The sequence below is a fragment of the Zerene cesonia genome, chromosome 1 (genome assembly GCF_012273895.1).
Source record: "Zerene cesonia ecotype Mississippi chromosome 1, Zerene_cesonia_1.1, whole genome shotgun sequence".
In the NCBI taxonomy this organism is placed as follows: Eukaryota; Metazoa; Arthropoda; class Insecta; order Lepidoptera; family Pieridae; genus Zerene; species Zerene cesonia.
Window position 1 is genome coordinate 1,935,637 of NC_052102.1, and position 13,787 is coordinate 1,949,423.

Genomic DNA, 13,787 nt, shown 5'->3' on the forward strand with positions numbered 1-13,787 from the left:
ATTTGCCCCTTCTGAATCCATATTGATTATTGGATATAATGTTATTTTTTTCGAGAAAGCTAATTAATTTGCTGTTGATATTAGAGGAATTTATGTAGGTCCTTTCGATTTTTCTTTGAAAAATTACGAGCTATATTATTAATTTTTAACATTTGTCACAACCTTGAAATTTTACTGAGCCAAGAAAACAGAAACACTTTAACGGTACGATTCCTTGCATTTTAGGGTGGGTTGGTGATCTCTCTTACCTCTGGAGCAACTTCCGTCTGCGGGTCCTCCCTGATCAGCAACAACAGGATAGCTACCGCTGCTCACTGCTGGCGCACGCCTGTATCCCAGGCTAATCGCTTCACCGTCGTTCTTGGCTCCATCCGCCTCTTCTCTGGCGGTACCCGCATCAACACCAACAGTGTGACTATGCATGGAAGCTACAACATGAACACCCTTGTGAACGATGTCGCTATTGCCACCATTTCATGGGTGAACTTCAACAGTAAGACATTTAAATGATTAACGGTTATAATTTTCATCAACCCCTTATCCAATCCCAAAATATACAAGGTTAAAATGATGATCAAGCAATATTTGCGTCTTCTACAAAGACGATTAGAAGAGATTATTAAATTGAAAATAACAAATTCTAAACCATTTGAATTCTATTGTAATGTATGTTCTTCTTCTTCTTCTTCTTTTCTCTTCGGCAACTCCCGATTCCACTGAGGATGGATTCTGCCAGTGTCACGTTTTGTACAGATAATCAGAAGTTTTTATTGTCGTGTTATTATGAGCTTGTATTAAACATACTCTGTGCTAAAGAATTGTAATGTTTGAAAAAATGCCTTTTGGCTTTCGTTTGCTTGGAACTTTTAACATAAGCGCAAATATAATCTTTATTATAAACGCTATCTCAGTATAGCATTTATTAGAGGACCTTTCGCCTTTTTTATCTAATACATATATTCACTCAAGTGTCAAATTTTAGACAACATCAGAGCTATCGCGCTAGCTTCTGGCAGCAACCAATACGTCGGTGTTACCGCTACTGCTGCAGGCTTTGGCAGAACTGGTGACTGTGAGTATTTACAATCAAATCAAAACTTGTGAGTTCTGTTATAAAACGTATTTGATATTGACGACAACAAGATTCAGATCTATATTCCCTAAACCATACTATAAATACGAATCAATTTAGATGAACACATCATTTAGATGAGCATATTAAGAAAAAATCTTTCCACATTTAAATATTCATTGCAGCCGCTTCTGGAGACATCACCAACAACCAGCCCTTGAGACACGTTAACTTGCCCGTAATCAGCAATGCTGAATGCGCTCGTGTTTTTGGATCAACCACAGTCATCGCCTCTACACTCTGTGTCTCCGGTGCCAACGGTCGCAGCATTTGCACTGGAGACTCTGGTGGCCCCCTCACCATCAACAACAATGGCCTTCTGGTGGTTATATTTTATTTCTGGATTGACATTGCAGGCGAAATTTGACTTTATAAGTCAAAATGTGTTCACACGCTCTTAGAGGAGTGTTTTGAAATTTAATAAGAAAAAATATTGACATTGTAGTTTTGTGTGTCATATCTTAAAACCTTAAATTCTCGGTAGAACTACATTGAACAGTTATGTGTTAAATGATAAATGTAACTTCTCTCTATCAACAGATTGGTATCACCTCCTTTGGACCCCAAGGCTGCCAACGAGGATTACCGGCTGGTTTCGCAAGAGTTACATCATTCCAGTCCTGGTTCCGTGCCCGCATGTAAAATCACCTATTGTATTTTCAATAAAGTTAACTACATCTAAATTATCTTTTATTTCAAGTTTACTACCTTATTGTCGTTCCATATATATATTTCTTAAAATTGTCTCTTGATTACCTATCTTTTATTTGGGTTTCAGTTGTCAGGCTAGAATCCGAGTACACATTTAAGCTTTAGATAGAGAAATCAAATACACTCGACGAAACATAGATCTATTTTCTCTTCTGCTTCTTTGTGTGAGGATACACAAATTATTGGATATTCCAAAAAGTTGTTTGTATGTTTATATAATGTATGCATGTATGTTTATTTCTTCTGTCTGGCACTCCAACAAGGGGCTTCTGAAAATCAGCGCTGCGCATTACGCGTAGCACATGCTGAGTAGTTACCCTTTTTAGCCCCACGCCGATTAATCATAAGTTCACTTTTTTATTTTAATTTAACATTATGTGTTAAATAAACATTCTTTCTTTCTTTCTTTCAAAAAAGAGCTATGCCGTCTTTATATTGTCAGAACTAGGTCAAATTTAAACGGGACCATATGGAAGGCACGAGTTTTCAAACACATTTTATGAAAATCGGTGCAGTCAGTACAAAGTTGTGAGGTAACAAACAAAAAGAATACAGTCGATTTCATAATCTTCTTTTTTTTCGAAGTCGGTTGAAAACAGGTTTTAAATCGATTCACGTATGAAATACAATTATAATTTGAAAAATGTCTACTTCAATACCCAATTATCTTCCACGATATATTTTTAAGTTGTACTAATAGTAATTGATAAACATTTCGCAATTATAATATAACTAGTGTTTCGCCCGCTGTTTGCCGCGTAGTCAAGTAAAACCTGACTGTCCTAGGCTAGCTCCTATTCCTGTGGGACTTTCGGGATAAGCTAGCGTATATCCTTTTCCGGATCTCATATCAACATTTGCTTTTCCATAAAATTATTACCTGAAATTTATTTTCGAAATCACTAGAAAAGATAATCAAATGTACACAGATATTTATTAATAATTATGTTTTAAGGTTTAAAAAATTTATTCCCATACGCTCACTTACATGAGATACTTAATAACGAACATACGATAAAATTTACTTAGATTTTCGCAAATGATTTTTAGATTAGGACATATTCATTTATTGCATTCAAAGAAGCGCATGGTCTACCATAACGAGTTTTGCTAATTGTTGCTTGTTGCTGGGGTTGTTTGTATGTATATAGGAAACTTTTAACACAATTTTTACCAATTTCCAGAAGTCTGATTAATTTGAAACTTTGCGTACGTATCAAGGACCGATGATAATGCAATAATGATTAATAGGTTTGTCAGGATTGATAAATTCTAAAAACGATTACACTCTTGCAGTCGGTAAAGAAGGAAATATTTAACATCAAAAACAATTTTTTCTTTTTTTTTAGTTTTAGTTTTTTAAGCTATATTAATATATAGAGTGATTCCAGAGGAAGGTGTAGTATATGTATAGAGGGGAGGAGTTTCAACGAAATTCCGAATTCAACGCGTACGAAACCGCGGGCAAAGGCTAGATTTAAATACCTAAAGTTTAAAACAAAATACGTATCATCATTCAAATATTTACTTTAATGTACTTTTAATCATGACAGGTTAGTAACAACGACTAATTGATATTCTTAGCTATTAGGAAACCTATCAAAAACATCATGCTATTTTTGTTTAAATCCGTTATTATATGAATGCAATGAACGAGTTTCGAGATTGTGCGTCTTCATATTTTGTCATTCGTCTCCCATAATTTGTTCTGACCTTCGGTAAGGCAAGATGGCTGGCTCTTGTGTAGATTAGGTGCGCCGGGCGATTCAATTTTGTAAGAAGTACGATTGTGTGCATATGTCATGTAATGCTTTATGGATAAAGACCCCAAGTTTTTTTTTATGTTACAGTCGGCAATGGAGCTGGTGGGACGACTGATGGTAAGCGCTACCACCGCCCATGAACATTTGGAAAGGGATAAGGTCCATTGCAAACCTTACGCCTCTACAAATGGATTGCCGACTTTTTGAGAAGGGATTAAGAAAAGGATTGGCGATAGGAATAAAGGAAAGGACTGGGAAGGGTAAGGTAAGATATGGGCCTCCGGCTCCTCCACTCACCGAACGAAACACAGCAGAATGCTATTTCACGCCGGTCTTCTGTGGGGGTGTGGTACTTCCCCGGTGCGAGCTGGCCCAATTCGTGCCGAAGCGTGCTCGACTACCACATACAAGTATTGTATTTGTAAAATTGTTTCAAGTTCATTAAGCTATTATCCATGTATATTTTATTTATAGTTAAGAAATGATAATCTAAAATATATTTGATAGTATTAGTTTGTATAATTGGGAGTGGTGCTAGTTTATTTTTGGTAGCACTACACCATACTTCTATTAAATACATAAGATTGGGCTTGAGTAATTAAACCAAAACAATAATAATAATTTTCTGTTTCATACCATACGTCCTACTATCCTACTAATATTATAAATGCCAATGTTTTGCCAAATATTGTTTTTTTATGCGTTTTTAATGTTATAAGTAAAATGAATAGCTGCCTGACTGATAGTAAATCACATACGTTTATAGAGTTCAGTGGTTGGACGCCTATGTATGCGCTCCTCTTCTATAAATTTAGACTTGTTCGCTCCCCCCCAGATAGGAATGCAATACGCTAGGATAGATTGAACTAGTGACTTGTAAATTTGATTCCTGAGTTTATGTGAAGTTATATATCTTAGTGATTTAAAAATTCAGATAAGTTTCCGTGTTCTTTCACTCATAAAGTCAATGTGTGAATGCCATGATAGGCAGTGATCCAAGATGATTCCGAGATTTTTAATACTAAAAACTTTTTGAATTATATTGCAATTACAGTTTATATTATCTGTTCCGTCAATTATAAGATATTAATATTATGAAGCATCATGCTCATGATATATAATAATAATTGTTAACATGCAAAAAGCAGTTATTTTAAATACATGTAGGATAGTAGGAAGTTCTTACAAGCAGACATGTTTAGGGAATCGCTAGACAATATTAATTTCTAATTTTATCAGTAAATGAATCTATTTACTTGGCTTAGGCCCGTAATAGATCACTAACCGGTTAAAACCCGAGATGTATAAAAGTACATGAAAACAAATAATAATAATAAAAATCTTTATTTATCCATACCTTACATTAACATTGCATATACATATGGATATTAATGTAATTTCTTTATAATTAAATAATTTTAATAATAGTTTGTTCCTTTAATAAATCACCCAGGGTGGACGTTAAGTTAGAAGGTACCCTAGGATATTTAACAATAAGATCTATTTATTGTAGATACTAAACTATGAAATCCTATAATATTTAGGAAAGACAACAATGAGAATTATTTCTATAGGTCTTTACCTAGAATGATATCCTCCTATTGGTTTTTAATCGTCAAAAAAAATATGTTTCAGCTATCTGTGTGATTTTTTTTTCTATCGCATTAAATTTGTAGTATTATGATTATACACTATCAAATTAACATGTATCCTAAAGCATATAATACATTTTCTGCTATTAAATGCGTTTTAGTAGCTTCTGCTGTAGCTTGTATGTTTTTATGTAACCGACTCGAAGATAAAACTTTTTACACTTCATGAATGAATCGATGCCAGACTACAGTACAATGATTTCCATAGTTTATCTTATGATCCTGATTAAGATCATAAAATTAACTATCCAATCGCCTGGATTTAAAAAATCACCTAACTATAGTATGTATAAATCAGTTAATTAAATCATCCAAGATTAAATAACTATATTTCTTTAATGTTATAACTACTATTACTCATCACATAAATGCTGCATATAACTTCCTAAAAGTAATTGGTAATAATAACATATTTGTATTCTATCTCTACAAAATATAAGTATTTTTTCCTTAAGTGGATCATATACTTGAACAGATGAAAACAAACACACTTTTATCTCACGTAATCCCTTAATTAATATAATGCTTATGATAAAGTTCTTAGCGTTGGGAATTCCGTAATTGTTTTACAATTATCGTGTCTACTCAATATCAATTTAATCATATCTATTTGATTTGACAGTTTGAAAACTACATTACTCATTATTCTGAAATACACAATAATACTTATGTACCTACATATTACTGTAAGAGTTTTAGAATGGAAATATTTCTTTCTAGTAAAATTATTCAACACATTTTATGTTAATGTGGATACTAATTCTATAAACGGAATGTATGTATACTAACATCATGAGGAGAAAACTTTTCTATATTTGTATGTTTATATATATATATATATATATTTGTATGTTTATATATATATATATATATATATATATATATATATATATATATATATATATATATATATATATATATATATATATATATATATATATATATATATATATATATATATATATATATATATATGTATATATATGTCATGTACCTACGGCAAAGCCGAGGAAAAAAGCTAGTGTATAGTACGTTTATCTCGATCATAGTAAGCCTATGTGTTAGTTTGTCGCCTCAAATACCACAATAGCTCAAACGAGAGTTGAAAAAACAGAGAATACGAGTATATTCTTGCTTACTTCTGAATAAGTGTTATACCTTCACATTATGTTTCAGTCGACAGTTTTAAGCTCATGATCAATCCTTAAACTTCACTAGCTGTTGCCCGCAGCTTCGCCTGATATCATCATAGGTATGACGTAAAAATATATGGAAGTTTTAGCACGATTACAACCTGTTCACAAAATTGGTTTTTAATTACTGAATTTACATTTATTATTACTGAAATTTTTCGTTATCACACTCTGAACTCTTTTAATCAAGTTTTAAAACAAGTATATGAATTATTGTAAAATGACAATAGTTCAGAGCGAAAATTCTCATTTTAACAAAAAACTACACAAAATTTACACATGACAGGCTCAGACATCAAATGAAAAACGTTAACAACCAAGTAATACAAAAATCAAACACAAAAATGAATTGTTTTTCCATATTTAAACCTAGATTGTCCTAGATATAAATCGTCCAGTTATACACGTTCATAGTTCACTCGAGCGTTGCCGTGTGCACCGACTAGTATTAATAAGTAGTACCTGGATGACCGGTATTTTTTTTCTTTTTTTTTTTATAAATTGTGTTTTTTGGAAATTATATTTAAGTACGAATTACATACTAATAAAATGATGAAATATGAATAATATTTTTCGATCTTACCGACAGAATAATAAAAAAATATGAACGACTTCGTGAAGTTAGATTGTTTATAAGCGTTTTTTTCCAAGATCGTTTAGGCATTTTTAAGTGAACACGTGCATTAAGAAGACACAAAACAATGTAAACTACTATTAGTGTTTGCTTTGAGGTTAGACTAACTAAAATTAGTCTAACCTCAAAGCAAACACTCATTGACTTCGTTACTTAACAACGCCATCTGCTGGAACTTTAATTATTCGCCAAATAATAGTATTATTATTCGCCAATAGATGTCAGGAAGAGTTATAATAAATTGGGACTACTCAAACGCCTCCAATTTTTAAAAAAGTAAGTTTAAGTCGATAAAACACGAATATGACATTTTCTAAAAAAGATTCCTAGCTAGATCGATTTATCGCCCCCGAAACCCCTAAATTTCATGAAAATCGTTGGAGCCGATTCCAAGATTCCAATTAAATATACATATATATACAAGAATTGCTCGTTTAAAGATATAAGTTATAAACAATACTCATATCTAAATTGAAATTCCAAGCAGGATTTTTGCTAAAGTAAAACTATTACACATCTTAAAGAAAGTATCTATTACATAGGTATGTTTCAATTACCATCATATTAAAAACATCCAAACAAAACAAGTTAATTTAATTCTTTGAGTTTACCAAAACAAAAGTTATCCTCAGACATTCATCCTCGCTCATTATATTTCTTAATTCAAAACAATACATAATCTTTCATTACACTTTTCTTAACATATTTTACAAACTGAAATCTATACATATACATACTATAATGAAAGTTAATACACACTGCCACATAACATGAATATTTAATAACCATAAACAAAAACAGGTATTTCTTATTACATACTGCACTTCACATAAACATCTACTTAGAAAACAAATCTTATAGCGTCAATCTATTTAGCAAACAAACCTTAAAGCTTAATATTTTAGCTACAACAAACAAGTACTCAATTGTAACAATATATTAGCCGTGAAAATAATAAGTTCTAAATAGTACATAATACAAGTTCAACACAAACAATTGTAAGTACTAAATGGTAAACACTAACACACAATAATTGTGGGAGCACGCTTCGGCACGAATTGGGCCAGCTCGCACCGGGGAAGTACCACACCCCCACAGAAAACCGGCGTGAAATAATAGCTAACTAACTATTGTGTTTCGTACGGTGAGTGGGGGAGCCGGAGGCCTATTTCCTTCTCCTAGCCTTTCCCAGTCCATTCCTTTTTTCCATTCATCAATCCTTTACTTAACCCTTATCCCTTAAAAGCGGGCTGCGCATTCTCAGAGGTCTGAGCTTCTGCGAATGTTCATAGGCGCTGGTGATCGTTTACCATCAGGCGAACCACCAGTTCAGTTGCCCGCTATGATATAGAAAAAAAAAACACAAATACAAGTTTAACCGTCTTAATATAACACATTAGGAAAATAAATCCATGTCAATGGGCAAGTAAGACACAAGTAAAGTTATAACATAATCATTCCTCATCTATCATCCGTCACCAAACAACACTTACCCATTAAGCTATTCTTCATTAGATAAAGGCCAACGCTTCATATTATCAGCTGAGCTGGATGTACTTATAGACCCTTCAGTGGTAGTATCTACTTTTTCCAAATCATAACAATCATTTCTCTTCACCTTAACAACCTTGTAGGGTCCTAGATATTTAGGTTTCAACTTGAGACTTGAACCAAATTGGGTTCGCTTTATGACCATTAAATTGTATACTGTGAGCTGATTTTTCTATTCTTATTATTATATTTAGAATTCTCTTTTTGAACTTTAAATATTTGCTCCTTAGCCTACTTTCTCAATTCTACTCTATTTTCATTAAAAGATTGTATGTATTCTTCCTGTAACAATTCTTGAATTTTAATATCTTCTTTCACTTGCATTCTTGTTCCATTCAAAACATCAAAAGGAGTGCAATTAATACTCCGTTGATATGATGTATTAATAGCTCTTTGAACTCGAGTGACATGTCTGTACCAAAGACCAGAATTTTCCATACACAACTTTGTAAGTAGAGGTATCTTATAATCTTGTGAATCCTCTCAACTCGACCATTGCCTCTAGGAACGCCGGTTGTAATCATAATATCTGATGATATTATGTATTCTATGTCTTCCTCCTTGCAATATTCTGTAAACTTGTAGTAAAAGCTGTACCTCTATCTGTTATTAATCGTCGTGGATTACCACATGTCCGCTGATGGATTTCCAACTTATTCAAAGTCTCTCTGCTTGACGTACTCTTTGTAGGAAACAACCATAAAAATTTTGTTAATGCATCTACTATGGTGAGTATATGATTGCACTGCTTCGTAGTTTGAGTCAAAAGTCCAACGTGATCTAGGTGTAGTGTATCTAATGGCATGATTCTGATCATGATTTTTCTATAAGGTTGAGAAACCCTTCTTCTTAGTCTCTAACTTCCCTCTTCTTCCCTCTTTCTTAGTAGCTAACAAACATGGGATACATGTCACTTTAAAATCCTCTATCTTACTGTCTACTTCCTTTATGTAATAATCTTGTTCAGTTAACTGTTTCATCTTCTTCTTGGAGAAATGTCCATTACTTTGTACTCTCTTCAAAACTTCTTTTTCCCTATTCTTAGGTATAACAAGTAACTTCTTCTCGCCTTTAAATAAAATATCATTCTCAATCCAAGTAGTGTACTACATGAAGTCCTGTTTCTGGGTGATGTTGCATGAGTAGGATTGAAAATCTTTAGCAAAGGGGCATCTGCTAATTTTTCCTTTAAAGTTTGAAATGCTGCTCTCTGTTCATTGTTAAATATAAATTCTTTATCTTTCCTTAACGAATCTGTAAGTGGCTTCCCAATGAGTGCATAGTGTTCAATATATTTTCTAAAATAAGAAGTTAATCCAATGAAACTATGGATCTTTTTTTTTTTTAAAGATTAGGTAAGCATTTGACCATCCCTTCGCCTGCTGGAAAGCGACAAGCGAGGTCTAGGATGGAGCATGCTTACCCAATAAATGCCTATTCAGTCCTTTTGAATAAATCCAAATTATAATTACTGGGAAAAACGAAAGCCGGAACTGTTTTAAACCTCTGGCTTCAGAGTACTTACGAACTTCTGTTTTCTCTGGGCTTGGTCGTTTGGGCCGTATATATGGTGAAAGACCCCATCTATGAATACTCAATTTCTCTCTTGATTTATATTAGGTTAGCCTACTTCCAATTAATCTATAAACCATATTCTGAAGCCTCTTTCAACGCAAGTTGAAGTCGTTTTACTGCCTGCTCTTGATTAGATGCAGTAATTAAGATATTGCCTATAAAATAATCATAATTTCATGTGAAATCAGATCCCTGAAGATGATACTCACAAATCTCATGAAATACTTGGGACATATCGATAAACCAAAAGGAGCTTGAAGAAACTCAAATTGGCCGTTCTGTGTCACAAATGATGTATATGCGACTGACTCTTCCGACACTCTTAAATGGAAATATCCATTTTTCTAAATCAAGGACACTGAATATCCTGGCTTCACACAGCTTGTCGATGTCATCCGTGACTGGCAAGGGGAATTCATCTTTTACTATATTTTTATTCAAAAGTCTATAGTCTATGCAAACTCTAACTGAACCTTTCTTTTTAACTAAAACAACTGGACTAGAATATTCACCCGTATGATGCCATCATCCAACCACTCTTTTACCTGATTTTCTACTATTTTTTGCTCAGTTAAGGACAACCGCCGTGCTCTTTGTGCAACAGGCACATCATCTTTTAAAACTATCTTCGATTGAATAGGTGCTTCTTTAATTTGAACTAGATTATAACTTTCAACACACTGCAAAATCTTATTTTTTAATAAATGATCTGACATCCATCGGGGAATCTGAAAAACAACACAAATTAGACAACCACTCTTCACATTTAGACATAATTTTACCTTGCACCCACTCATTATCATGGTTATTTTGTTTAACAATTCTTGGCCTAAAATCATAGGAAATGGTATAATGTTTTTGTTCACTATGTGGAATAACACATTTTGATAGTCTCTGCCGTCGATGGTGATGTTTACGAACACTTTTCCCAGCGAATTAACCTTCATTCTTCCGAGTCCCGTCAAGCTTAAGTTTTCGTCGTATTTCTTGGTTTGAAGCGCCGTAAAACTACGCATACGACTGGTATGCTATTAAATTTAGGTCGCTGCCGGAGTCGATTAATGCATTCACATTTAAATCTTTAATTTTTACCATAATCATGGGCTTTGTGGTAGTAACTTCTTATTTGTTTACAATTTTGTACTCGCTTGACGTTTGACTGTCATAGCTGTCACTCGATCCTGTTATATTGACGTTGGCAGTTCGATTTTTTTTTTTGTGGTGATTCTCGATGCTAGCCTTTGAAGAAATAATAATATAAGAAATAATTGGAGCGCGGTCTTGAGTTCATCGTAACTTTTAAATGTTTTTTTGCTCTTCAACCATAATTCAGCCGTACCTACTAGCGATCTTCGGGCAAAAATAAATTTTTGTTGCGGCGTCCAGTTGAAAATCTCGCTCTTGTCTTCTAAATCCTGTGCCCATTTGATTTTTTTTTTTTCGTTTTTATTCCGTCATCGTGAAAATTACTTCTTAAAGCAAACAATGTATCGTCGCCGTAAAATAAATAGTTGTTTGCTTGTAAATACGTCTTTAGTTACTTTAAATAATTTTAACTTTATTCCGCACGCACACTTCGTCTTACATCCGCCGCCATGACCCTTTTTTCCCTTTCGCACACCTCATACCTCTCTTTCACGTCACCGTCCACGCCGCTTCAAGCCACCGTCACCGTTCCGTCCCTATAAAGCCTGATTGCAACCCCTTTAAAAATTTAAAATTGATATTATAAATAACATAATTCTTTTTTTTATATTACAAAAAAATAAAAACAGGGTTCTTTTTCTTTATGGAATTTTTGTTACTTGGTCCCATTTTTAATTTAGAGTGATACTTGCTTGTCTTGGGATTCCAACACTTATATTAAACATATATTAACGATTTTCGTTATATTTGGCCAATTTATTTATTTATTTAATACTTTATTGCACATACAGAAAATAGAGAAATACAGAAAGAACATACAATAAAAGCATAACATGTTGGTCATATAGCTAGGTAGCGATCTCTTCCAGACTACCATATACGTTGTGTAGAGAGAGAGATATTTATAGGTGGTGGGTGATTAATAAATAAGACTTATAAATAAAATCATGTATTATATTATATATAATAAATAATTCTTAATAATTTATAGCATGGGAAGAAGAGCAATGAAAATACGAAGCTGTAATAAGTAAAGAAAAAGAATTTAAGCAAGAGGAAAGATAATGTGACTGAAGTAGATGTTGAAAACTTCTTAAGATTTTATGTATTTGACGGATGAAATAAGTTTTAATTCAATATTCCATCTAAGGGGTTGCAGCCCTTGTGCATTATAGGGGTTTATTTAACTTAGTTTGCCAATTTTCACGAGTAGTAAATATTTATATTGGATAATAGCTTTATAATGTTTTTTTTTTATCTAGCCAAGTCGAATTTTAAATTTTCATCGTATATATATCAAACTTATCATGAAATATGACTATTGTAATTTTTATTCGGGCACTGTAACAAAATTTATCCGTTTGCCGATTTAAAAACGATAACTTTAGGTGATGACGTGCTAGCTTGTTGATACTGATGATAAAGGCGCTCTAGAATTTTTAAAATACGATTGTGGGATAACAATTTAAGTGTAATACTTAGGCGACATTGAATCGATATAGAACCCAAAAACATAGTTTTTAGAGTTTTTGCCTGTTTGTCTGTATCCGGGCTAATCTCAGAAAGTACTGCATGGATTTACTTCAAATTTTGCATGAATATTACTAAGAGGGCGAGTCAGGATGGTATATACATATTATAATGCTATCACCTTCGGGGGAGGAGCTGTGAACCTATATTTTTCTAATACATTCTAAGAAAACGTGTTATCTAACGACTTAGGATGTATGTTTAAATGTTGTTTTTGAGTAAGCCATGCTATTATCTAGCTTTACACTACAAAACTACGCCATTTAAGTAACTTGGGTAGAAAAACATAGCTTAATTAATGTTAGTACTACAAAGATTATTTTGAAACATCGCCATCTATGAAATGTCGACGACAACAAATGAAAACGACGACGACATCTATGAAATGTTATATAAATCAAATAAATTTTCATCTTAACTATTGGAAATTAATAATCAAATGACACATATTTAAATGTTGTTTGACAATATCTAAATCGACACTATAATGATTATGTCATTTAACTTGGGAAGAGATAAATAGTTTAAAGAATGTTAGTTGTATAAAGTTAATTTTGTAACAGCGCCATCTATGAGACTTCATCAAAATCAAATAAATTTACACGTTAACATTTATTGGAAGATAATAATTTAGATATGATCATGTTAGCGATGTTATTTATTTTTTATTTATTTATTCAACTCTTTAATTTTAATCAAACTAAACATAAAAGAAATTATATTACGATTTTATACAAAAATACAGTATATTTATTAGGCCACCTAATATCACTAAGCACTAATTATTATATACTAGCTGGCATCACTGAGTGCGCGACCCGACCGGGGCCGAGCAGACACGCGAGGGTTGACGTCGTTGACGGTTGTGTTCATAAATGATTTTTCGTATGACAAATTCGA

The 13,787-nt window shown here is 32.9% G+C and overlaps 1 protein-coding gene across 1 annotated transcript in view; it reads left to right on the top strand.

Moving 5' to 3' along the window:
• Positions 1-1,774, top strand: part of LOC119828307 (collagenase-like) — a 3,261-nt gene extending 1,487 nt beyond the window's left edge. The window contains exons 2-5 of the mRNA XM_038350432.1: positions 226-493; positions 983-1,072; positions 1,258-1,457; positions 1,673-1,774. Of these exons, the coding sequence (XP_038206360.1) occupies positions 226-493; positions 983-1,072; positions 1,258-1,457; positions 1,673-1,774 (660 nt within the window). The remainder of the gene's footprint in view (positions 1-225; positions 494-982; positions 1,073-1,257; positions 1,458-1,672) is intronic.
• The last annotated feature ends 12,013 nt before the right edge of the window (positions 1,775-13,787 follow it).